The following is a 23,146-nucleotide window of genomic DNA, read 5'->3' on the forward strand; positions in this document are numbered from 1 at the left end:
CAGAAGGTTGTGAGTTCAAATCCCGCCTGAAACCACACCACTACTAGTGTGCCCTTGAGTAAGGCACTTAGCCCTCAGTTACTCCAGGGGGAATGTCCCTGTAATTCATAATTGTAAATCGCTTTGGCTTAAAAGCGTCTGCTAAATGGCAAAAGTAATTACAATTTAAAAATTTATTAATTAATTAAATTAAACAAGGTGTAAATAATTGACAAACACTTACTCATTTCCCACGTTGCACTGGCGCAGCGCTCCATGCTGTCCACGAGCTCTTCATTCCTTGGCGCGTAATAACCTTCAGGGCAACACGTGACTTGTAATGACGTCTTCAAACCTGATATGTTCTATAGTATAGTAGTATATGATTATAATGTTTAAAAAACGAGGCTTTGGCAAAACCTTGTCCTAGGAAGAATTATTCTGCAAATTGTCTTAAGATTTTAAGGTAACTAAAATATGCTGTGAATAGATAATTTTGCTTCATATGAGCAACTTTTTTTCGACGTAGTCAGTCAGCACTGAGATCATGTTGCTTAATATAGTCCATGCAACAATGTCTGGTGGAGGCTATAATGTTTTTCTGTTAGAGGAAGTAATTTACCCAAAGTAGACACTTACGTATTTCCTGCCTAGTCATGACCTAATCGTCCTTATTTAACCTTCAGGCATAGGACAGGACACTAGTTGTCTAGTCTCTTTCTCTTTCTCTCTCTCTCTCTCTCTCTCTCTCTCTCTCTCTCTCTCTCTCTCTCTCTACCACTTTTTTCTCTTTTTATTTAACCATCAATGTCTTTCTCTCTCTTCTCATTCCCTACAGCGTTGTACTCAGCCCCCTATCTCTGAAGTTGCCATTGTGGGGGAAGATGCAGTGTTTTTTTTGTCTTGGCAAAATGAGAATGCCTTGTGACTGACCCATTTATTTCAGTATGTAAAATACTGTACATTCATTCAGTGGGTCGTTACACCGTACATTGAATGGGTTACAATGATGAAGGATTTGACTCTCAATGCTAAGGCACTTATAATTCAACTGTCTTCACAAAACAATCAGGAAGCTATCTATCATTAGACAATCTTCCATTCCAATGAATTGAAGAGATTAATTCATTATAATACCTTAATCAAAGAGGTAGACCTACGTGGCAATATAACAACAACAACGATTAGACAAAGTTAAACAGTGTTCCTTGGCTTAGTCGAAGACAATCAAGCTTTATATCTGCAACTTTAGATCAAATACTGTGCAATTTTTAGACCTCTACATAGTCCGAGTTGCTGCAGATCACCCCGGCGTCCTCGTAGTGGGCACAGTTATGCGTGCCCACGTCCGTGTGTTGGCAGTCCAGCAGGCTCATTTCCGTGCCCTCGCATTGTACGTCGTCAAGGAGAATCCGAAGGTTCTTCCCTTCACCAAATTCTGAGTGCTTGGATGCCTTCAGAGCGAACTGGAACCCAAGCTGACGGCACACCACCTCTGCATTCTTGGTATTCCACAGGTCGTCACACACCGTCCCCCATTCACCATTGGCGTAGATCTCCACCCGTCCCCGGTCACTACGCCCTCCCTCGTACCCAGCTAGTCTCACCGCTCCGTTCTGGGGTGGAGACTGCGATTCGGACACTCCTTCAGACCTATGTTTGCCCTTTCGTCGGCGGCCTTTCCGCCGTGTGTTCTTGGGAGGTTTGGTAGTCGTGGTGGTGGTGGTCGTGGTAGGGGAGGCTGTGGTGGTGGGGATGGCCTCTTGTTCCTTCAGGAGGTCCATGAGCTCTTGAAGCCAGTCCTTGGTGGTCTCTGTAGGAGACTCTGTAGGATCAGGATTGACAGGTTCCAGCTTAGGTCGCTTGGTTGGTAGTTCCACTCCGATTAATGCTGAGGGATAGAGATGTGTTCAGTTCTTTGTAGTAAATACCAGATGGAATCCATTGTTTATACATAATTACCTAGTAGTAAGAATACTGTGTGGCAATAGAGTTGGTAAAAAGAGCTGATGTGTAATGACAGTCAGTCTACTTACTTTCCTTTGGCTTGAATTTGATGAGCTTGCTTTTCACTCTGACAGGAAGGGGGTCATAGTGACATTGTCTTGGCGCTGCCCGTCTAAAAACAGACAAAGAAAATATAATCTTTTCAGCAGAGAGTAAGAATAAGATGAAAACCAGAAGTTCACACCAGTTTCTCGAAGTCTTTGTTCTTTTTTGAAGATGGATTTGATTAGCTTGTAGCTCAATTCACAGAAGTACTCCATAAGTCTAAAACGTTGCGTGGAAAATAATTAAAATCAGCTTGATGGGTGAGAAACAAATCACTTGACACAGCCGTATAATGCTGTAGCCAACATAGAGAGAGAGAGAGGGGGGGGAAGCAAGGGAGAGGGAGCGAAAGAGAGATGTAGAGGAAGAGGGAGAAAGAGAGAGAGAGGGAGTGACTGCCAAGACTCTCTGGACCTATGTCAGTAAACAAGAGATTTAGATGACAGGGCTTTCACTGCTGCCAACACTCTTTGTTTTCTCTTCACTCTTTTACCAGAAAGCTGGAGAGAAGGAGAGAAGGAGAGCAGCGTACGAAGACCTCCATGAATGGGAAAAATGAAATAGAATGTGTTCATCAGCAATACCAGCTTGAGAACTCCCGGACTGAATTTACAATTACAATTTGCAAATCAAATTAGGAATTACGGGCAATTATGAAGTTGCACATTCTACTCTCAGAGAAGATGTAAATAACCACGTTTGTAACCACAAACAGATGTTGAATGTATTCTAAAGATTTTTTTTAGAAACAAAACACTTTATATACAATGTTACTACACATGTCTGAAAAGTTAATGTGTCCAGCTGGGTTTGAACCATGGGTTTGAGTCATCGTGTTAGCCTGCTGAGCTAAAAGCTGGCCATATAATCATTAATTACACATAGAGTAACTACACTAATCCTCACCGTGATGGGTCCACAAGTTTGTACACTACACCAGAGGGAGATGTGGCACTGGGCACTCCAGTCGACATGAAATAAAGTTCACCTGTTTGCACAGAAAAGTACAGTATATCAGGAGACAATGAGTGAAAAGTCGAGTGATAATCTTGCTGTTACCAAAATTTTTTTTTCAATTATTTAATCATGATTAAAAGGAGTCCTTATCAATCTTCCGTGGTACTAGTAAATGATAATAGATTATGTTGATCACACACACACACACACACACACACACACACACACTTAGTCAAATGTATTTGTTGCTTTGGATAAAGGTGTCTGCTAAATGCCCCAAAATATAAATGTTACATACACGCACACTAATGATGATGATGATGATGATGATGATGATGATGGTGAAAGTGTGTGGCCATACCTGACTCGTCCTCTGCGAAGGAGATGATGTACTGGTAGTAGTTGTTGATGAGTCCTGGGAAGGCACAGGTCAGACCCATGCCCATGCAGATCTCATGGTAGTCCCACTGGCCTGTGTTTTTGTTCTCCTGAAGGCTCATCATACGCCTACGGGGACAAACATATTCATGTATAATGTACTACTCATATATAATGTACTACTAGCTTCAGTGCCTCTCTGTTCCTGGTGTAGTCTACTTGCCTTTCAATATCAGCACATTGTTCAATACATAATAAAACAAAAAGTAATGTGCCGAAGGTTACATTAGCACAAAGTTACATTATGAAGTAGAGATAACCTTTAATGTATCTGTTTTCAAACCCCTTACCTAAACATATTTCTTCTATTCCACACAGAAATTACCCAATAGTTGAGGAGGAAGATACTTAATTGTCCTTTTGTCCTCAACATTGATTTGAATTTGGATGACGCCGAAGCCTTACCCGCTCATAAAATCTCCAAATATGTACATGCCATTTAGATTGGGATATTCACAGCCTCTGTAAACATAACCTCCAGTCACAGACTTGCCCATCTTGTGAGGGTACGCGTAAATAGGCAGAACATCATCTGAAGTACAAAAGAAAGATGAGTTATCTCATTTGTTCTTGATTATACCATTGACCAGTTTGTAGGACATCTCATGGAAGAATGACACACATATAATACTGTATATGTTCCTTCTAATGTCACATTGGGCTTTGTTGAGGAGTAGCTCTACCGGACAACTCAAAAGTAACCATCAAAGAACTTTTAATAGTTCAGCTGAGCACTACATCAATATACAACTATCTACAGAGAACTGGGCCTTCCTTTGAAGCATATAGCAGAAGGAAGTTAGGATACAAAACAGCATTCATCTGACAAGCTAAAGGTCGCCCACCTAGCGAGCTGTTGGCACACAGCTTCTTGTCATAACAGGAGAAGCCCTCTTTGGCCCTCCAGCCGTAGTTCCTGCCTTTCTCGATAATGTCGATCTCCTCATATTTGTTCTGGCCCACGTCTCCACAGAAGATGCGGCCCTTCCCTTCCTTGGTCCGGGGGTCCCCCCGGTCCACGGAACATCTCCACATGTTCCGGACCCCATAGGCGTAAACCTCGGGCCGCGCCCCGCGTTCATGTATGAAGGGGTTGTCCGATGGGATCTTGTACAGCGGACCCCTGTCGTTGTTGTCGACGTCGATGCGGAGGACTTTGCCCAGAAGGGCTGATCTAGAGAGTAGTGTAGGGAAAGGAGTGTGTGATGAGCAATTGTTGGTGTTTGATAAGTGCATTTTTGTGTTTGCTAACATCAGTGACTCAGTATTAATGGATAGTGATATTGATTAATTACATTTTTACATACTGAATGCTATGCATTGCATACTTTTTTCCACAATTGTTATAATTGGTGAACAATTTAAGTGTAAAAGAGCAAAGAGGATGTTTCACTTCAAATTCTCCTCACACTTACCTATTCTGAGCGTTTCCATATTTCCCAAAGGGATCTCCTGCCATGCCCCCATCTCCTGTGAAGATGTACAGGTACCCATCATCAGCGAACAGCAACTGACCTCCGTTGTGATTGGACGCTGGCTCATCAATCTCCAGGATAATCCTTAAAAGGAATTCGAGGTACAGCAGATGTCAGTGGGAGAGAAATCATAGTGGATTTATCGGAGAGACTTTTTGTTATTATTGTTTTTCCAGCTGTATGCAAACCTCTTTGCACAAAGACCTCCCACTACAAGCATCCAGTCCCTTGACAACAGTCAGTGTGCAGGCAATGACGTCAATGTTAAATGAGTTGCGTGCAAAATCCCTAAAAAGCACCTTCTTATCCTAATCTAATTATGCACCCACACCCACACACACACCCACAGGTCTACACGTAATGCCCAATGAATGTCTTAACTGAGACAATACATATTCGATTGATTACTGTAATTAAGTTCAGACACCTCCACAATATAACCACATAGTAATAGCCCTGTACCGAACACACCTCTTCTGCAGATAAAAACTAAGCACCCAGACTGACACCTTTACCTCTCAGAACCGTGGTTCACCACATTCATGTCACCGGAGGACACCCGGAACTCGCTGATCCGGATCCTCTCCTCAAAGCCAATCTCCACCGAGTAGTACACGTACAGCTTCCCATTGTACTTGTAGTCAGGGTGGAAGGTCAAACACAGAAACCCCCTCTCATCCCCCTCCCAAGGCGATGTCAACACCGCCTTGGTGATATTCAAAAACGGCTTCTCCAGCTTGGAGCGGTCCGGTAGGTAGGTCCACACCAAGCCCACCTGCTCGGCCACGAAGAACCGATGAGTGCCATCGTTGGCATGCACCATGGCTAAGGGGTTCCTGAGCCCATTGGCTACCTCCTCCAAACAAAGCTGCAGACATCCCTCGGGGTCGGCCCCGACCCGGCCCAGGTTCTGGGTCAGCTGTTCGTTGGTGAGGACGTGGGGGTAACAGTAGTCTGGGTCTTCAAGCTCCAGGTATTGGCAGAGGCGCTTCTGGTCTGGCATTAATTGTGCTATCCGAGGGTCGTCAGAGAGCAAGGTGACAGTGTCCTTGCATTTCTGCCAGAATTGAGAGCAGTAGTCAGGGCACAGGCCAGGAATGGTTCGGTCTGGTGTGCTGGGATCCTCAGCATCGTAGAGGTGGGCTGCATATGGTGAGCATTCCTGCAGTGGGAGAAGAGAGAGTGGGAAATGAGAGAGAAATTAAAGTGGGAGGGGAGGAGAGGAGACAAACGGGAAAAGTGAAGAGGAGGGTCCCTCTTTCGTTTTGACAGCCTCTTGTAAGACATTTGCCTATTCTTTTAAAGCACGTAAACGTTGGTCAGTCACCGTGAAGTGCATTTTAGGATTACACATTTATGTTGACAAACAAACGCGCTCTACACAGTGACAGTGCTAACACACTATTACGCGCAGTTTTTCCAGCACCTGTGAACTGTTTCGTGGTGCTGCTGTATCATGCCGTTGCAAAATCTGGATATTCAAACATGTCATGGCTTGCCAAGTTCAGCGGCTGATATCGTTTTGAGAACACTACCAAGCTCAAATCAATCGACCTTTACCCGAGTTCGCTTACCTGGCAGAGAAGGTCCTGAACGTACCCAGCGCAGTTGGCATATCCATAATAATCAAAATTGTCCATGATCCCGTAGAATTTGGCCATCAATTCCTGGTCTTTCGCATAGTCGCAGCAGCCAAAGTTCTGATACATTACGCAAAACTGGAGCCCTTGTGGTGGTCTGAAGGGGGGCTTGAAATCCAAGCACTGAGGGTGTAAGAACACAGGTGCGACCCATAATGCCAAGAAATATAACCGAATGAACGGCGAGTGCCATACACGACCGAGGATATCACAATAATAATACCACATGTTGTCGTTATTTCGGACACCCGGTGCCCCACTCGTAAATCATGGAAGTTAAGCAAACTACGAGACTAGACTCGATCCCGACTGTCCCGTGGAAGCGTTGTGTGCACTTTGCTCTGGATTTCATTTAATCATCAACCTTCGCTCTGCACGCAGTCCGTTTTATTTGCTATTCAGCGGCGAAACTCATCCCTGTCGTTGTTACTTTGTATCTGTCTAATGTCGTTCGTTTATAGTCCTCAAATCACCCCGCCATTTCTTGGAGAATCCGGCAGCGTCGAGAGCTGCACACTCTCCTCCGGTCTGCAGATGGAAGTCATCCTCCACCGTTCATGTCTGCCCAGACCCACATAGACCTGCTATGGGATAAGTCATGGTAACGGCCTGCAACATGCATTATCAGAAACAGACAGCAGACGATTATGACACGTCCGGCAAAACAGCAGAATAGCTTATATATATTTTTTTATATTTGTTTTTATTTTTTTACATTTTACATTACATTGTTGGCATTTACCAGACGCCTTTATCCAAAGCGACTTAGGAAGTGCATCATCTATCCATCAGTCATGGATAAAGTAAGCAAAAGTAATCAATGCTATGACCAGGGGCCATTGGCAGTTAACATACTTGAAGAAGGAAGAATTCCTTTTTTCTCCCCCCCCACCCCCCCTTTTTTATGTTTTATAGTAGAAACTGTACAGGGGGTAGTGGGCATGAGGAGGTCTTTAGGAGGGACAATGAGGGACAGTTTACTTTTGTTGGTGACAAAGTATGCCACCAAGTGACCAACAAATGTCGTTATTGGTAATAGAACTGTGGGCGAGTTATGTATTCAGTGAGCACTTCTTAAAATAAATTAGACCATTTGAGTGAAGTATTTTTGATTAAGTATGTTTGATTCGACAACAATATATTGTTGCATTAGAGTCTACATAGCCTACAAGGTTTGATGTGTATTTTATGCAGGAGATGGCTTGCAACAAAATAGACACTAAAGGACATGACTAAAGGCTACATGGTTGCCTAAACCACCAGATGGCAATCTATTCCCACTTTATTCTTCGCGCGCTCTTGCAACGTCCCACGTCCCATCGCATGGTTAGAACAATTTATTGCACTTGTGGCAAACTATCAAAACATGCAAACGTGTATCTGTTAAGTTGAAAACCACATACAATGAGTAAAAATAATATTAGGGAATGATGGTATCCATAACATTTAAACTTATATTGTACGTTTATATAGGCCTACATTCCAGTCTCCTTGTCGCTTCTTCCCAAAGCTTTAGTATATCCTATTGTTCAAATATAGGTCAGATGACGGAATCCATGCAATGCCATGCAACTCACAAGATAAAAAACATGACTGCACTCGGCTATTAACAACGAAATGTTATAGCCCAGAATATAGGCCTATGTCCACACAGTATGCAAAAGCAGCATTAAGGGCAAAACACTAAAACAGTATAGCAACTTCCATAACATAAGCAACTACTGTATGCCCTATGCCTATATTCAAAAGCGTTGTTTAGTAATTCGTAGCAAGACTATTCCTATACATAACAGGTCTATTATTTAATCATATGATGTTACAATTCAGCTAGTCAAGTTTATTTCCATTCATCAAATTATTTAGAAAAAACGAATTAAAATGTTATTATAGGCCGACTTAATTCCATGTTCATAATTGTTTGTTTATATTTAGGCTTACTATATTTCTTGAGTTTCAATTGGGCACACATTTCCCCTTTAATTTTGATTCTGCAATAGAACATAACTGCTACTGGCCCTTTAAGAAGGCTGAACATTGTATCCGAAGCTCTCCTCTACTTTTTATACCTGCTCGAACTCCAATAGACTAGTTCCGGACTGGCCATACCTAACGGACCTTTTTAGCTGCTTGAACAGGGATCTCCATAGGGTTCGGATAGATAGGGCGATTCCAAACTGCGAGAGAGGCCATTTAACAGTTTCACACATTGAAATACATCGTTATACACTTGCCCATTTGGATAAGTCTATGATACAACATTACGCACCACGTAGCTCTCTTGCCGGCACTATCTTTTTAAAAATGTTTTCAATTCACGGAGAATTTGTTTACAGAGAGGTCGCTTGTTGCTCGCAACACTTTTAGGGGAAACATTCCTGACATTTGAATGTTGCCTGCAAGCCAGTAGTCTGCCCTGTGCGCAACCGCTGACATCACGGATTTACGCAGCGCCTATTGAGGACCAGCGGAACGCCACTGCTCTCTCTCTCTGGCTGTAGTGGGAGATCCTTCCTCCGTCATTCGGTGAGTCCAGTGTCCGGAGGAGAGTTCACACTCTGGATTGGACCGGTGCGTAAACCAAACCGGGTAGCCTACGGCGTATCCCCAAATGGAACTCTGAAAGGAGACTTCTGTAAGTAACCGACACCGGATTTTGAACGAAACGCGCATTCTTGCGGGTGTGCGGATTTTGTACCGGGAGATTAACGGCAGTTCGGCTGCGTGCTTGCCTTACACCGCCTATTTGGGTCACCTGCTCTTGTTCGCTTTTATTTGGTCATTCATTGTGTGTGTTTTTCTTTTTGGGTTTATCCCTCCCCTGTGTCGCTTATTTCATCAATCATGAATTTGATGACAATATCACCGTCGAGGCTGGGCTAGTTAGGTTGTTAGATTCTGATACCATTGAAACCGGGAGCTCATAACCAGTAGGAGAATATGGCCAAAATGGTATCGGACGGACAGCGGGATGATTTCACCAAGCTCTCCGACGAGGAGTTGTCAAGGCTGAGCAAGGATGAGTTGATCAGGAGGCTGCGGAAAGCGGATAACGAAAGAATGAACTTAATGGTGGAGCACGGGAACATGATGAAAGACGTGAACCGGAGATTACAGGTCCACCTCCACGAGATCCGCAACCTCAAAGAGGTCAACCAGAAACTGCAGGACGACAACCACGAGCTCCGGGAGCTGTGCTGCTTCCTGGACGACGACCGGCAGAAGGGCAAGAAGCTGTCCCGGGAATGGCAGAGCTTCGGCCGCCACACCGCAGGTGTCATGTGGAAGGACGTCGGGGTGTACCAGCAGAAGCTGAAGGAGCTGGAGGTGAACCAGGACTCGGTCATACGGGAGAACCTGGAGATGAAGGAGATCATTCTCATGCTGGACGAGGAGAGGAACGGCGCCGGTTCCAGGAGCTCCATAGACAGTCAGTCGAGCCTGACCAACCTCAACGGGGGTTCGGCCACTGTGCGGGATGTTGGGGACGGCAGTAGCACGTCTAGCACCGGGAGCGCTGGGAGCCCGGATCACCACCACAACCACAACCACAAACCAGCCGAGAGCAAGACTGCGTCCCTGCGGAGGTCCATGGACGACCTGTCTGCCTCCCACACACACAGAGGCATCCCCAATGCGCTGCATGGTAAGTTTACCTGCTGGAAAGCCTAAGAAACCTCACGCAAACAATGCCCTGATTGAAGCCGATGTTGTTTGAGATGCCATGTTGCACGTTGGTACTTTATTTGTTCAAAGGCCTATGAGAGAACTTCTCTGGGCTTGGTGGTGTATGAATAACGTATGTGAAAAGAATGAAAGAATGGACTGACTGAACCCTTATCTAAGGCTATAGCCTACTGTCAAATACTTGTCCAACTGATACCACTCAGTCCTATCTCACATTAAAGGCTTCTCAGTCACATTATGTCAGCAATAGCAGCATTGGCCTGTAGATAAGGAACGTTAGTGTGAGGTCCAGCAGAGGTATGGGGATATGAAGAAATCTATCTATCCCCACCCCCAACTATCTCCATCTCCTTGACAACCAAAACTCTTCAAAGGGAGGTTTGACAGAGTTTGATGGTGCTGGATGGAGAAGTGCCATGAGTTGGAGAGTAGAAGTACTGGTCAAGCTTGTAAGAGAAACCATTAGGTACATTGAAGAAGGGAAGTAACAGATATGCGCAGGTATCCACACACACACACGCACGCACACACACACACACACACACACACACACACACACACACACACACACACACACACACACACACACACACACACACACACACACACACACATGCACACACTTGCACACACACACACACACACACACACACACACACACATACACACACACACACACACACACACACACACACACACACACACACACACACAGGCGTGTGAGTTTTGTAGAGTGTGTCAGAAGTGTGTGCTTGTGGTGCCCTGCCCTGAATGAGGGACTGTTTGCTCTGTGGCTTGTTGGGAAACCATTAAACACACGGTGTGAAATGCCTGCACAGCGCTTCTCCTGTGGGTAACCAGACACTGCTCAAGCTGCCTGGAGGGCTGGACATGCTAGCGAGAGAGGGAGCCCTCAACAAGTGCTGAGTACCAACAAAATACAAGAATCAAAATTGTACAAAAAAAAAGAAATAAATGGCAACAGAAACAACCTCTCACGTTTTTTCCAAAACATAAGCACTTTTCATATGATGTTCTACGCTGATGGCTTGTGCATGAAAGCTTAAGATATTCAGGTTTTGGATGAACACTGAAAAGTGCTCTTTTCAGAGGCGTTAACTCTCGACCCATACTGTACAGTTGCAAAGATGCTGGGCATTTTAGCTGTAGGTCACCTCTATGTGGACGGTGTTGAATTTGCCCTCCCATTGACTTTTTGGGAAGAGGGTGGAGGTGATAGTGGCATCCTGAGAGGATGGCGCAGACCCAATGAGCTCCTGATACTGACCTCCCACCTACCATAATACTATCAAGTAATAAAGACACTAATACACTGTACTATACCCTTACTTTTTAGCTCCTTTAAACAGGCTCCGAATAAAGTATCATTGGATTTGTTAGCTCACTAGGCTATCTCCTGTGACTACCGTGTTGCTTCACCACACCAGACTAAGATGGCTCTTAGTCGCCCGGCCTGCACAGATGGTGCAGCGCTAATTGCCTCAGCTCCTTGTAGATGAAGTCAGACCTAATGAGGATTTAGCGCCCTCACACAGCGCCAGCAGGGCACTAAGTCACGTCAGCGAGTCAGCATCTCATTCAAAACACAGCCAGAGGTATTGATTGAGTTTGGCTAACTGATGCTGCCGAACATAGCCTACTAAAATTCTAACATTCAAATTGATGAGTGAGTCATTCTGTGTCCAGTATTGGTGCGCCAGTAGCCTGTCCATCATCATAGCGACAGCAATGTTAAACTTTTTAAAGTTGGCTTTTAAAGTAGAACGTAGGATGGAAGTACACGTGTTGAACTTAAAAAAAATCCCATTCACGGTCTGTAGAAGTAGTTGCCAACAAAGTCCTCCTAGCCATGATGCTGCAAGCCATTGTCCAAGACAAATATCTGTTGATTCAGACACAATGCACAACAACTTTCGTTGCGAACATCTAAAAGTAGGTAATTCTTTGGACAAATTTGTAACACGGTCTGGTGAAAAGTCTGCATGTCACATTTAGCACCAGTGTGTGGTCCTGCATGTAAATGCCGGGATAATAATCTCTCAGAGTTGAAAGATTGACATGACCTGATGAGTCTGCTAAACGGCTGCACCCACTTATAAACCAACCAGAGTCTTTATCTTGAGCAAACACATAAACATATCCCCTCTTCCTGAACGACCAACTATCCAGTCCACTACTCCCTCCAAAAAAAAAGCTTTCAGCAGCTGATAAACCAGTGATGCCTACAGTATATGCCCCATATGCTACCCTTACAGTAAGAACAGCTGGTTGAAAGCTAGCTAAAACACTGACTGACAGCATATCAATATGCTAAAGTAGGCCTACAGTAGCCTACAGTAGAGGACAATGCCGAGACAGTATGCTCTTATGTGCAGACCTTTTATCTGTGCACAGTTTAGGTCAATCAATGTGTGAAATGTGCAGTGTCAGATCGCCGACTGGTTGGTGGTCCCGTTTACAAAGCCATTGTTTATGCAGACGTACAAGCTTGGCATGGGGGCTTTGTTTGTTACATTGTTGGCCAAACTATATTGATTGTGAGAGCTTGTGTGCATACTGATGTGGCCTGTTTTGTTGCTAGCCGGTTAAGGGTTTATGGTTCATTGTCGGGGTGTACAAATTTTTTTTTTTTCATATTTGTTTGTTTTTTTCATATTAGTTTTTAGCTGGCTAGCTACTATATATTCGTCCATGACTGAAGCTTGCTGTCAGTCTCCTATTTTATGATATTGTCTTTGCATACAGTGATTAGATTGAGAACACTTAATTAAGAACACACTTTTTCGGATGGCCAGTTTGCCAACCTGACATACACTCCATTTCATCTTCTTACCAAGGCTCATAGTTCATATCTCTCCTTCTGTGCTGTGTCGTCTCAGTGGTCGCTGAGGTCATGGTGGGAGGGATCTGTCAGAGTGGATCAAAGAGTTATGGCCTGTTTATTGGTTACCTCTGCTCTATAGTTTATTAAATCAACCAGTAAGGCCGGGGAATTAGGTGCCACTGCGCTGCTGACAGTCGCACCCTTGACTTTTACTGACAAGCAGGGTCATGTGGGAGGTGTGTGTCAGACGTATGTATGTCCCCTCTTATTTATGCACCTGTGTGTGTGGTATCGAAGTGTGAGAGCCCACTTGTTGAGATTACTCTGACTGTAAATTCACTGAATTAATTTCGGTGTCTCAATTGGAAATGCCGGGGGCTCTCTTTTACCGCTGTGAGTGTGTGTGTGTGTGTGTCTGTGTGTGTGTGTGTGTGTGTGATATACACACCCCTCATCTCAAAGGAGGCAAGCTCTCTGATGGCCCTGTGTGTGTGTGTGTGTGTGTGTGTGTGTGTGTCTGTGTGTGTGTGTGTGTGTGTGTGTGTGTGTCAGTGTGTGTGTGTGTGTGTGTGTTTTAGAGAGAATGTCATATACTGTATCCGCATTTTCAAGTGTGTGTGTCCGTGTGCCCAGTGCCACGTTTCATATTTATGCCCCACTGTCCACTGCCAAGGTGCTAGTCAATAAACAAGGACACAGCAGCTTTTATGTTTATTACTGAGATATATTACTGAGGTAAAACCATAGTGCTGTGGGACAAACCCTGTTCTGTCTATTCCTCTAGATTGTTGTTTGGTCACAGTGTTTGCTCTATGTTTCTGAGATGCACCTTTTTGCCGGCTCTTTTTTCACAGGCTCCAATAGAGACGTGTTCTACTGTTTTGTGATGCATTACGTCTGATACAGGAAAGGGTGTGATAAAATCATGGCGAGCTGTCGATAGGACATTTTTCCCTTGCCTGCTGGGCTAACCACATGTATTTCACACTCCCTCTGAGGTGATTAGATAGTCTAAATAGTTTGCTGTGCACAGATAGCTCTTATCTTGTTTGGAGAGAGGGGAGGTGAGAGGGGAATGTTGACTTTGGCAGGAAAACGACTAGGCAGTAATGGTGTGGTTTAGGTGCCGAAAACAGGATCTGATTTTGTCCCTTATGAAAGGATTGGAATGTAAAACAAAATATAGACATCCCTCCGTTTCTGCATCCAATTACTGAGGTGAATTAATAAAGGTATCCACAGAAAGGGAGCTGTTTTGAGCGTTTGTGACAGGACCCATCGCTGTAAAGTGCATGGTGATGCCTGATAGCACTGAGCTTTTAACCTTTTAGCCGTTTTAGGTTTAGTCCTTTAGCCTGTTGCATTTACTGTAGCTCTCAGCTCTGTGTGTACTGTCATCGGTGGCTTGGTTTGGCCCAGGCCTGTCGGTCCATGGCTGATGATAGTGTTTGATCAGCCACTGTGTAGGGCCAGGCTCTGGGGTCTATCTTGGCCTTTCTGGGGCTCCTTTGTTCAGCAGGTCCCTGTTGTGCTCAGCCCCTCTCTCTGCGCCCTGCTTCCCAGCTGCCCCCCTTCAGCCCCCACCCCCCAACCCCCCACCCCAAACCTTTTTTTTATCAATGGCTCTCTTTTCTTTCACTCACTCATTTACTCTCCCTCTCCCCCTGTTGCTCTTGTTCTCACCCCCTTAAAAAAATCTACTCCCCTCTTCTTTCTTTCTCTCTCTCTGCTGTCTTTCTCCACTTGTTGCACTTGTTCTCACTGCAAAGAAAGGGGGAGAGGGAGTGAGTGAGAGAGAGAGAGAGAGAGAGGGGGGGGGGGCATGCTGGAGAACAAAAGACCCGTGAGGGGCTTGGCTCTGATGCTGAGCTCTCAGAGGTTGTGTGTGTGTGTGTGTGTGTGTGTGTATGGGACTGTCTCTCTGAGGCTGGGTGTGATGGAGAGAGAGAGAGAGAGAGAGAGAGAGAGAGAGAGTGAGAGAGAGAGAGAGGGGGGGGGGAGTGGTGGTTTCAAAGGTTTAATTTCAGCAAGGGAATGGTTTCACTTCACGGTGACTTTAATTGAATAGTCCCTCACAGGTGATTTAGCATAGCTATCGATCTATCTACCCTCAGACTCTCAGCTTCATGTATCCAGCGCAAACATGGAACAGCCACTTTTTACAGTAAGAGTAATTGAAGATAACGGTAGTTAATTCACTGTTGACAGAGCAATGTTGACAGAGTAAGCCGACTATCCAAACATAGTAGGAGGGGACCTATTTCAAGACACTAGACAGTCTGCGTGGTGAATATAGTCTGAATGGTGAGACGTGGTATCCCGACTCTCATTCAGACAGTGAGCTTATGTTGTTACCCTGTGGTAACCCGTCTTACTGTTTGGTTCAGAATGAAGGTGCAGACAGATCTCAGTGCTTGGGGGCAATATCCCGCAGTTTAGATAATCAGATCTTTGCTTGTTGTTGTGGCCTCTTAAAGAAGCCAATGGATGAGATATACTGTTGCTTAGGGTACCTGTACCTCATTGTCATGCATGGAACGGAATGAGGAATGATATCAAACACACATCCATGCATTACAATTAGCCCACCTGCTTTGATTTCTGCTGTACCTCCTGTTGGGAAGTCATCTGATCGAGTCTGATGAAATGAACCCATTCGCCAGAAAATGTAAAAGAAAACGTTGCTTTGTACACTTACTCTATCTCGGTAAAGCTCTGTGTACGGCATACTGAGTGTCAATGTCTGAGGTACCACTGACAGAATAACTTTCTTGCTTTTCTGACAATACACAAAGACCCCAGTCTACATTGATAACAAAAGGCTGACTTGAACTTTTGATATAAACATACAGTACTATTCAAACATCTATTCAAACATCATATTTATAGGAATGACGATTTAAACTAAGAAGCAGGTTGTTCTATAAAATATGGCGCCATATGGCCCCCTTAAGCTTCAACATAAACATAATCATAGGATTTATATGAAACGTATGTGAGTGTATGTTTGTGAGTCATATTTACAATGAGACTGGTTATCTAAATCCGACTTTTTAGCCAAATGATAATCACAATGTTTTATCGGATCATCTGTCAGAGTTGAACATGTCCTTGCTGATTAAACTGATTTTGTTTATAGTGATTTTCCCATCCATGAAAGCATGTACATTAAGCCTTTACCATTCTATCCATCTACCAATGGACTCTCTTGTAGGCAAACACACACACACACACACACATACAATCCTCTGCTCTGATTCCCCACAGGGTTAGTTAATCTCTGTCACATCACAGTACAGTATGTTCATATGTCTGCGCAAGCATGCTAGTTGCATTCGAGTCAACAACAAACAAAAACAACATTCTTTTGTATTCATATCTAGCTTTTGGTCTTGAAAAGAGTAACAGGGTTTCAAGATATTGTTTGGTGGAGAGCTGGAGACCCACTTAAACCAGTACCCTAAGCACTTAGTACCATAAATCACAGTTAAAACCAACAGTGATTAACCATAATGGGAAAGCCAATACGCACCCAGACAAAGCAATAAAATTAAAAGCTTTTCAAATCTGTCACACTATCCCCCCAGCCGACTGCCAAAATTGCTTCAACAGCTGCGGTCCTCTTTGATGTGGGAGTGTTTGTGTTTGTGTGTGTGTGTATGTGTGTGTGTGTGCACATGTCTGCTGCAGGTTGTGTGTCTAACCCTAACCCTACAGCTGAATTGCCACAAAGTAATTCTGGGAAGAATCAGCGGTACCAGGTATTACCAAGGAACACCGCCGCTTGTACTCGGCAAACCAAGCGCCAGAGGCCATTTTACTGTCAGTCTAAGCTGGAAAAGAGGCTCTCCATTCATCTGAAGAGATCCAGACCTCCCACATGGTCACCTTAGAGACCCAGCTTGCACTCTGACTTGGTTGGGGTCGAGTTCAGGTCCTGCATCAACGTTGAGATAACGTTTCAGCTCCGACTTCCCACGACTATAGTGGGTGAGTGTCGGGTTGCTTTTCCCTGGGGTTGGCCTGGTCTGACAGGTCTATGGGGCTTCGTGGGTTCCTCAGCGGGAGGCTACTGGGATCCAGGACAGGTCTCCAGTCTGTCAAGCACTTGATCCTGTTTTACAAGGGGCAGGGCCCAGCATGGGAATCATGCACAGAAAGAGCAACTCCAGCAACTTGAGCCGCATCCTAACATGAAATCTGTAACTAATTTTTGATGCATGAATCTCCCATTAATGCATAATAACAATGTAAGCATGAAAATCCAATGTAAGCGCCTATACTGTATCTCCAGTTAGAATTCAGCCCATTGTGCGTTCCTGGGTCTGGTCGTGTTCCCATGACGATCCCATGAGAACAGAGGTGTCGCAGGAATGTGGCATCCATCTTCAGGAAGCCGTACATCTGTTTGACGACCTAATCTCCACGCCTCAATGAGAAAATAGCTGAGACGAGATTTATGGGGCAGAACTCACCAGGTCAGCTGAACCCAGGTAGTTGCTGTCTGGGTGTTGTGTAATCCTCTGTGTCGCTACTTGTTTAGTCATGCATTTTCTTCGGGTCTGTAACTTGAAAAGGCGACGAAGATCAAGGCTCCCCATCCCAATGTTTATAGAACGTTCTGGCACAACCCAAAAGCAGATGGGTCTTTTTCGTTCTCTATCAATCTAAATAGCTGAAGTTGCTTGTTGGTGTTCCTGCATGTGCAGTAGTCCATATGGGTTACACTGTCGATAGTTGTCATGGGCAGTTGGATATGTCATTTGGCATAAAGCCCAGAGACCAGTGGCACCAATCAATCAATCAATCACTCAATCAATCAATCAATCAATCAATCAAACTTCATTCTCAAAACATTCTCAACAATATTTTTTATAAACTAATAAAAACGTGACAGAAAATCTGAACACAATTGAAGCTTGAATCCAAGAGGAATACGAGAACAGACGGAGTTACCCAGCCTATTATTGCGGCCATGGTTTTTCTTCCTACTAGGTGACTCGGGGGAGGCTTTTTTTATTTTTTTCCGCCGAGTCTGAAGTTCCCAGAGTTATGGCTTACTCCCTGCTGCGAGACCTCGCCTCGTAAAGAAGATAATAATCTCTCCAGCCATTTTCACTCCTTCAGAACCAGTCTTGCAGGTGTTGGCTTCTAAAAGGCACTGTAATTGGGGCTGTCCATGCCTTGTACTCACACAGCCACTAATAGTCGTCTAGGGACCATGGGGCTTGTAAACACTTCGGAGGAAAAAAAGGAAAACTAAGAGGTTATTTTTTTAGACAAAGAGTTTTCTTTCTTAGACTGTTTTCTTTCTTTCATACAACGGTTAGGGGTTTTATTCCGACAATCATGCTACATTGACTCTTTTCATAACTTTATAGGGAAGGGGGTAGAGAGCTTAGAAGATCATTATCTTGTCCTTTTTTTTCTCCTTCATTTTTCTTGATGGAGGAATACTAATGGCACATATGGTTTCTATAGGGAAGAGAATTGTAGCTTTTATTTTAGATGCTGAAGTCTCCTTCGTTAAAGTCTTGTTTTCCGGCTGCCTGGTCCAATCAGAGTTGGTCATCATTTTTCTCTAGAGTAGCGTGAGGGGATTTGATAGGCATTACACAGACCAAGCTGCTAATTTGTTTACATCCAGGAAAGGCTGTGTGTTTGTTGATGGAGAGCTTGGGTTTCCCGTCTTCGTCAATGAAGGGATGAATGGCCATTCAGTTCTCCTCCCTTGAGATCTCCCTCCTCTGTTGATGTGAACGTAGTGCCTCTTGGCCCTGCCTGTATTAGCCTTACCGTGTGTGTGTGTGTGTGTGTGTGTGTGTGTGTGTCTGTGTGTGTCTGTGTGGGTCTATGTGTCTTCATTAGCATTGCTGTTAGCATGGTAGCACTCTGGAAAGCATGTCTGGAAAGATTTACAGGGTGGTGAGGGGAGAAAGCGTTGTGTTGTTATGATAATGGGATTGCATGGAAAAGGCCTTTGTGGGTGGGTGTGTGGCCATGACAGCCTGGATAAAGAACGTTTTTTACAATAAGCGGGGAGTGCAAATACCCGCCTTTTTAAACACAGCTAGCTTGGAGAGTGTGTGTGTGTGTGTGTGTGTGTGTGTGTGTATGTGTGTGTGTGTGTGTGCATGCGTGCTTGTGTGTGTGTGTGTGTGTGTGTGTTTGTGTGCATGTGTGTGCATGTGCGTGTGTGTCTGTAGAGTCCTCTCAGGTCCTCTACACTGATGTAATGCTAATTCCAGCCTGTAGTTAATGCAAGTAATTAAATAGCACATAGCTCAATCTGTCTGAGGGGGTGCCTGAACACACACACACACCCACACACACCCACACACACACACACACACACATGCACGTGCACACAGACACACAGACACACACACGCACAAACACACACACACACACACACACACACACGCACAAACACGCACACACACACACAAACACACACACACACACACACACACACACATACACACACGCAGAGTGGACAGAGTGGACAGATGGACATCTGGTCAGGGCCAACAGGGAGTCTCTGGTTGCAGATTAGTTGGCGTCTTCCAGACATAGACAGAGGGGACAGAACCTTTGGATACACTAACAGAAAGATGGGCAGCAGGTCTGCCTGTTTGGTCCACATCAGGCAGAATGTTGAAATATGTTCGGCCTTTGGTATAAGTGGTATCGTGGTTCGTACACTACAGAGACTACAGCCACAGTTATTATAATGTTACCTACTGGTCCACTCCTCAGCCTTACTCTTCGACTGTGAAGTTGGTGCCTGCAGCACAGTTATGGGTTTTCTGAAAAGGTTGTGGGTTTGAGATCCCTCACGAAATGTAAGGTTTTTCGGATAAAAGAGTCAGCTGAAGAACCATATTTTAAACGACTTTCTTTTAAACAGTAGGTGGTAATTGTTCTGTTGCGTTCTTCACATTCATCACAATATTGACATCACAGAATGTGACCCTTCTTGTTGTGAAAGTAGACTAGGCAGTCAAACCCATTTCGCCCCCTCTGCCGATGCAGCTGTGTGTGTGTGTGTGTGTGTGTGTGTGTGTGTGTGTTTGCATGTCACTAGATTATATCTCCCACGGAAAGTCTACCATCAATAAGACAAACAACACCTGCCCTTGAATTGCTTCATAATGGATCAGTTCTTGCCGCTTGCCAGAAGTCATTATAATTTATTTTATTACTTTAATATTGGCTCTGCTTTATAGCAGGCTACATACAGTATTTGCCAGAGCTGTCAAACTCAAACAAATTGCATCTCTACTCTTGTTCATCTTTATCAGAGTGGGAGTTTGAGCAATAGGGCCATAAATATATTGGAACATATTTTGTATTTTGAAACCCATTAAATCTTAATATGACTCTCCAGGTGTGAAATATGAATGTGACAATTTGTTTTTATGAAACTTCAGGGAGGGGCTCTATCCCAGTGGATCAGAATAATACCTGAACACACCTCGTTCCATCATGTTTACAAAATAACCCATCAGCAGGATGTAAGTGTTTGTTTCCTTGGTGATCTGGTATCCCCAATAGAAACAGAATAATTCCTGAATGTACAACTTTTCTATCACATATAATTCCATGCATTTATTAGGCTACAACATTAGCGACTTTAACCTAGCGGTAGCCTAGCAAGCGGTGTGTTGACAATGGGGAAGTAGGGCTTCTCACGGGGATTCCATCAGCTGTGTATATTCAAAAAAGCTGCCTGGTCAGGCTCACCCACATTCCAGGACAAACAATGGAGGAAGTGCCCTGTGGGAATGGGAACGCCCAGGAAACAACAATGCTGTGACAATCTGTGTCACAATAAAGCATAAGTGTATATTTCCAAACCCTCAAGCATTTAATTTCAGCATGAAACACCTGTAATGTTGGTACCAGTAATGCAGCAGTTAATCCAATACCGCAAGGTGTGTGTGTGTGTGTGTGTGTGTGTGTGTGTGTGTGTGTGTGTGTGCAGATGGTAACTGCATATGGACATTATGGACATTCTTTTTCTTCTGTTTTTTGCACTACAGCTATAGAATGTCTGCTGCTCAGATTGAATTCATTTGCCAGCCATATGGAGCAGCACAAGCTTCCGACTAGGTGCATTTTGTTATGGCACTAATTTTCATAATGCTCTCTGTATACCTCTCTTTCCCTCCTTTCTCCCACTCCACCGCTCTCTTCCCTCAATCTCCTTCTTGTTTACTCTCCTCTCCTTATATCTGTCTTTCCATCATTCACTCTCCAACCTTCTCTCTCTCTCTCTCTCTCTCTCTCTCTCTCTCTCTCTCTCTCTCTCTTCATGCTCTGCCCCTGTGGAGAGTACAACATTGGAGGGAAAAGGAGGTCAAAGGCTAGACGTAGGCAGGGATTGGTTGGGCCCCCACGGCCAGGGGGAGGTGGTGTGGAACGCCATAGCAACAGACCATTATCAATCGGTTGATTGATCCCAATGGACTGGTAGAGAAGAGAGGGTGGGTGGGGTGAGTTAGGGCTATAGGGTGAGTCAGAGAGAAGGGTAGTAGTGGGGTGAGAGAGGAAGAGATCGACTGGGGGGAGGTAGAGTCATAACAAAACAAGTATGTGTGAGACCTGGGGAGAACTAGAGAGGTTGTCATTGGCTGCAGACAAATATAATTGCTGGAAAGGGTTAAACCAGTCATAAACGCAGTGAAATGGGATCGCAAAGGTCACACCGTGTTGGATGGCAGTGCCAGCCAGCCAGTGGTGCTACAGCAACCCAGGGGGAGTGGCCTCATGGTCCAGACAACGTCACACATCGTAGCCTTCGCATAAGATACAGCCACACATCCACAGACAAAGAAAGTCACTATAGAAGCAACCTGCTATGTAAGTGGTAAGGTGCCATCACTTTAACAGGACCAACTTCTCAGTCGAAGTGACAGGAATGACAAACGTTCCGGTTGGTGGCTTGTTTCTGGGTGTCGGTGACACTTGTCTTAGACGGCTGTGACCGATTCTATCCAACATTGACCAACAGTCGGCTTAACACTAGACTGAAGAACTGCTTCTACCACAGGGCCGTCCAGGCCCTGAACACAGCAAAGACCTAAGTTCTGGGCCCTGGACAGTCTGGACGGATTGATGGCAGCTGCTGGACTGAAAAAATCAGGTGTAGTGCTGAGGCACAAACATGTACATTTCAAGCCTGCAAACTGTGACACTTTAAATAACGTGAAACAATACTATTGTGCAATATGACAACCCTAGTCGACTATCTGTACAGTATAGTACAGTGGATTGTGTACATAGCCTTTATTTATGTAAACCAGCTCCTTCCCTTCTTGTGATTTTTTTAAAAGTGTTTTTTTCTTTTTTTTTTCCTTTCCTAACACCAGGGGAGCCACCCCTCCTAAATTTCGTTGTTTGGTACCTGTACTGTAGCAATGACAATAAAGTCCATTCATTCATTCATTCATTCAACACGTATGATTTGAAAGGGATGCCACACTCAGTATAGCTTAGCACTGCTCATCCCAATTTCAAACCTTCCTGTCCCCCCTCCTCCCGGTCTCTGCCCCCCTATCTTTCACCCGCATTTGCATTGAGTAGCATTTGAGGCAAGAAACTCACATTTGGTAGGGTCAACCAGAGTCTTGTTATGGCAACACTAGGGATTATGACTAATAAGTGGCTAAATTCATTACCGAGCCGTTAATCTCTGCTCCCGTTTACAGGGGCATCATTTAAATCCCCAGAGACCGCGCATGTGTCTACTGGTGTGGAATATAAAGGACAATAACCAGGCCAATTGGCTTTTCTTCAGCCACTAGTTGGCCTCTTGTTTTAATCTTAAAAATCTCTTAATCCTTCAAACTCTGTCTGTAACGATGCCCCCTCCTCTCTGCCTCTCTCACACACGCAGGCATGCATGCACGCATGGCCGCACGTACACACACGCATACACACACACGCACACACACACACACACACACACACACACACACACACACTCTCTCTCTCTCTTCCTATTTCCTCCAGTTTTCAAACTCCTATGACAGCTATTTCCACACACACCCATGTACTCCTTTGCTTATTGT

General features: G+C 44.6%; 2 protein-coding genes across 2 annotated transcripts in view; one reads left to right on the forward strand and one right to left on the reverse strand.

The window, feature by feature from the left end:
- Positions 1-909: 909 nt before the first annotated feature.
- hhipl1 (HHIP-like 1) lies at positions 910-6,893 on the reverse strand. The gene is made up of 9 exons (XM_080545554.1): positions 6,476-6,893; positions 5,417-6,063; positions 4,842-4,985; positions 4,272-4,600; positions 3,832-3,958; positions 3,350-3,495; positions 2,938-3,019; positions 2,016-2,098; positions 910-1,870 (listed from the first exon to the last, which is right to left on the reverse strand). Exons 1-9 carry the CDS (start codon positions 6,767-6,769, stop codon positions 1,251-1,253), a joined length of 2,472 nt encoding a protein of 823 aa, XP_080401680.1. The 5' UTR covers positions 6,770-6,893; the 3' UTR covers positions 910-1,250.
- A 2,585-nt stretch (positions 6,894-9,478) lies between these two features.
- The window catches only part of ccdc85ca (coiled-coil domain containing 85C, a), a gene marked incomplete at its 5' end in the record, with an annotated part of 38,246 nt that continues 24,578 nt past the window's right edge, over positions 9,479-23,146 (forward strand). The window contains one exon of the mRNA XM_080545585.1: positions 9,479-10,184. Coding sequence (XP_080401711.1) covers positions 9,479-10,184 — 706 coding nt within the window. The remainder of the gene's footprint in view (positions 10,185-23,146) is intronic.

The sequence above is a fragment of the Nansenia antarctica genome (genome assembly GCF_963989245.1).
Source record: "Nansenia antarctica genome assembly, chromosome: 1".
In the NCBI taxonomy this organism is placed as follows: domain Eukaryota; kingdom Metazoa; phylum Chordata; class Actinopteri; order Argentiniformes; family Microstomatidae; genus Nansenia; species Nansenia antarctica.

Coding starts and splice junctions, on each gene's coding strand:
- hhipl1 (XM_080545554.1), bottom strand. CDS start 6,769: ATGTGGTATTATTATTGTGATATCCTCGGTCGTGTATGGCACTCGCCG. Junction 3,496..3,831: donor TTTGGAGATTTTATGAGCGG/GTAAGGCTTCGG, acceptor TTGTCCCCGTAG/GCGTATGATGAGCCTTCAGG. Junction 2,099..2,937: donor AAACTTGTGGACCCATCACG/GTGAGGATTAGT, acceptor GTCTGTTTTTAG/ACGGGCAGCGCCAAGACAAT.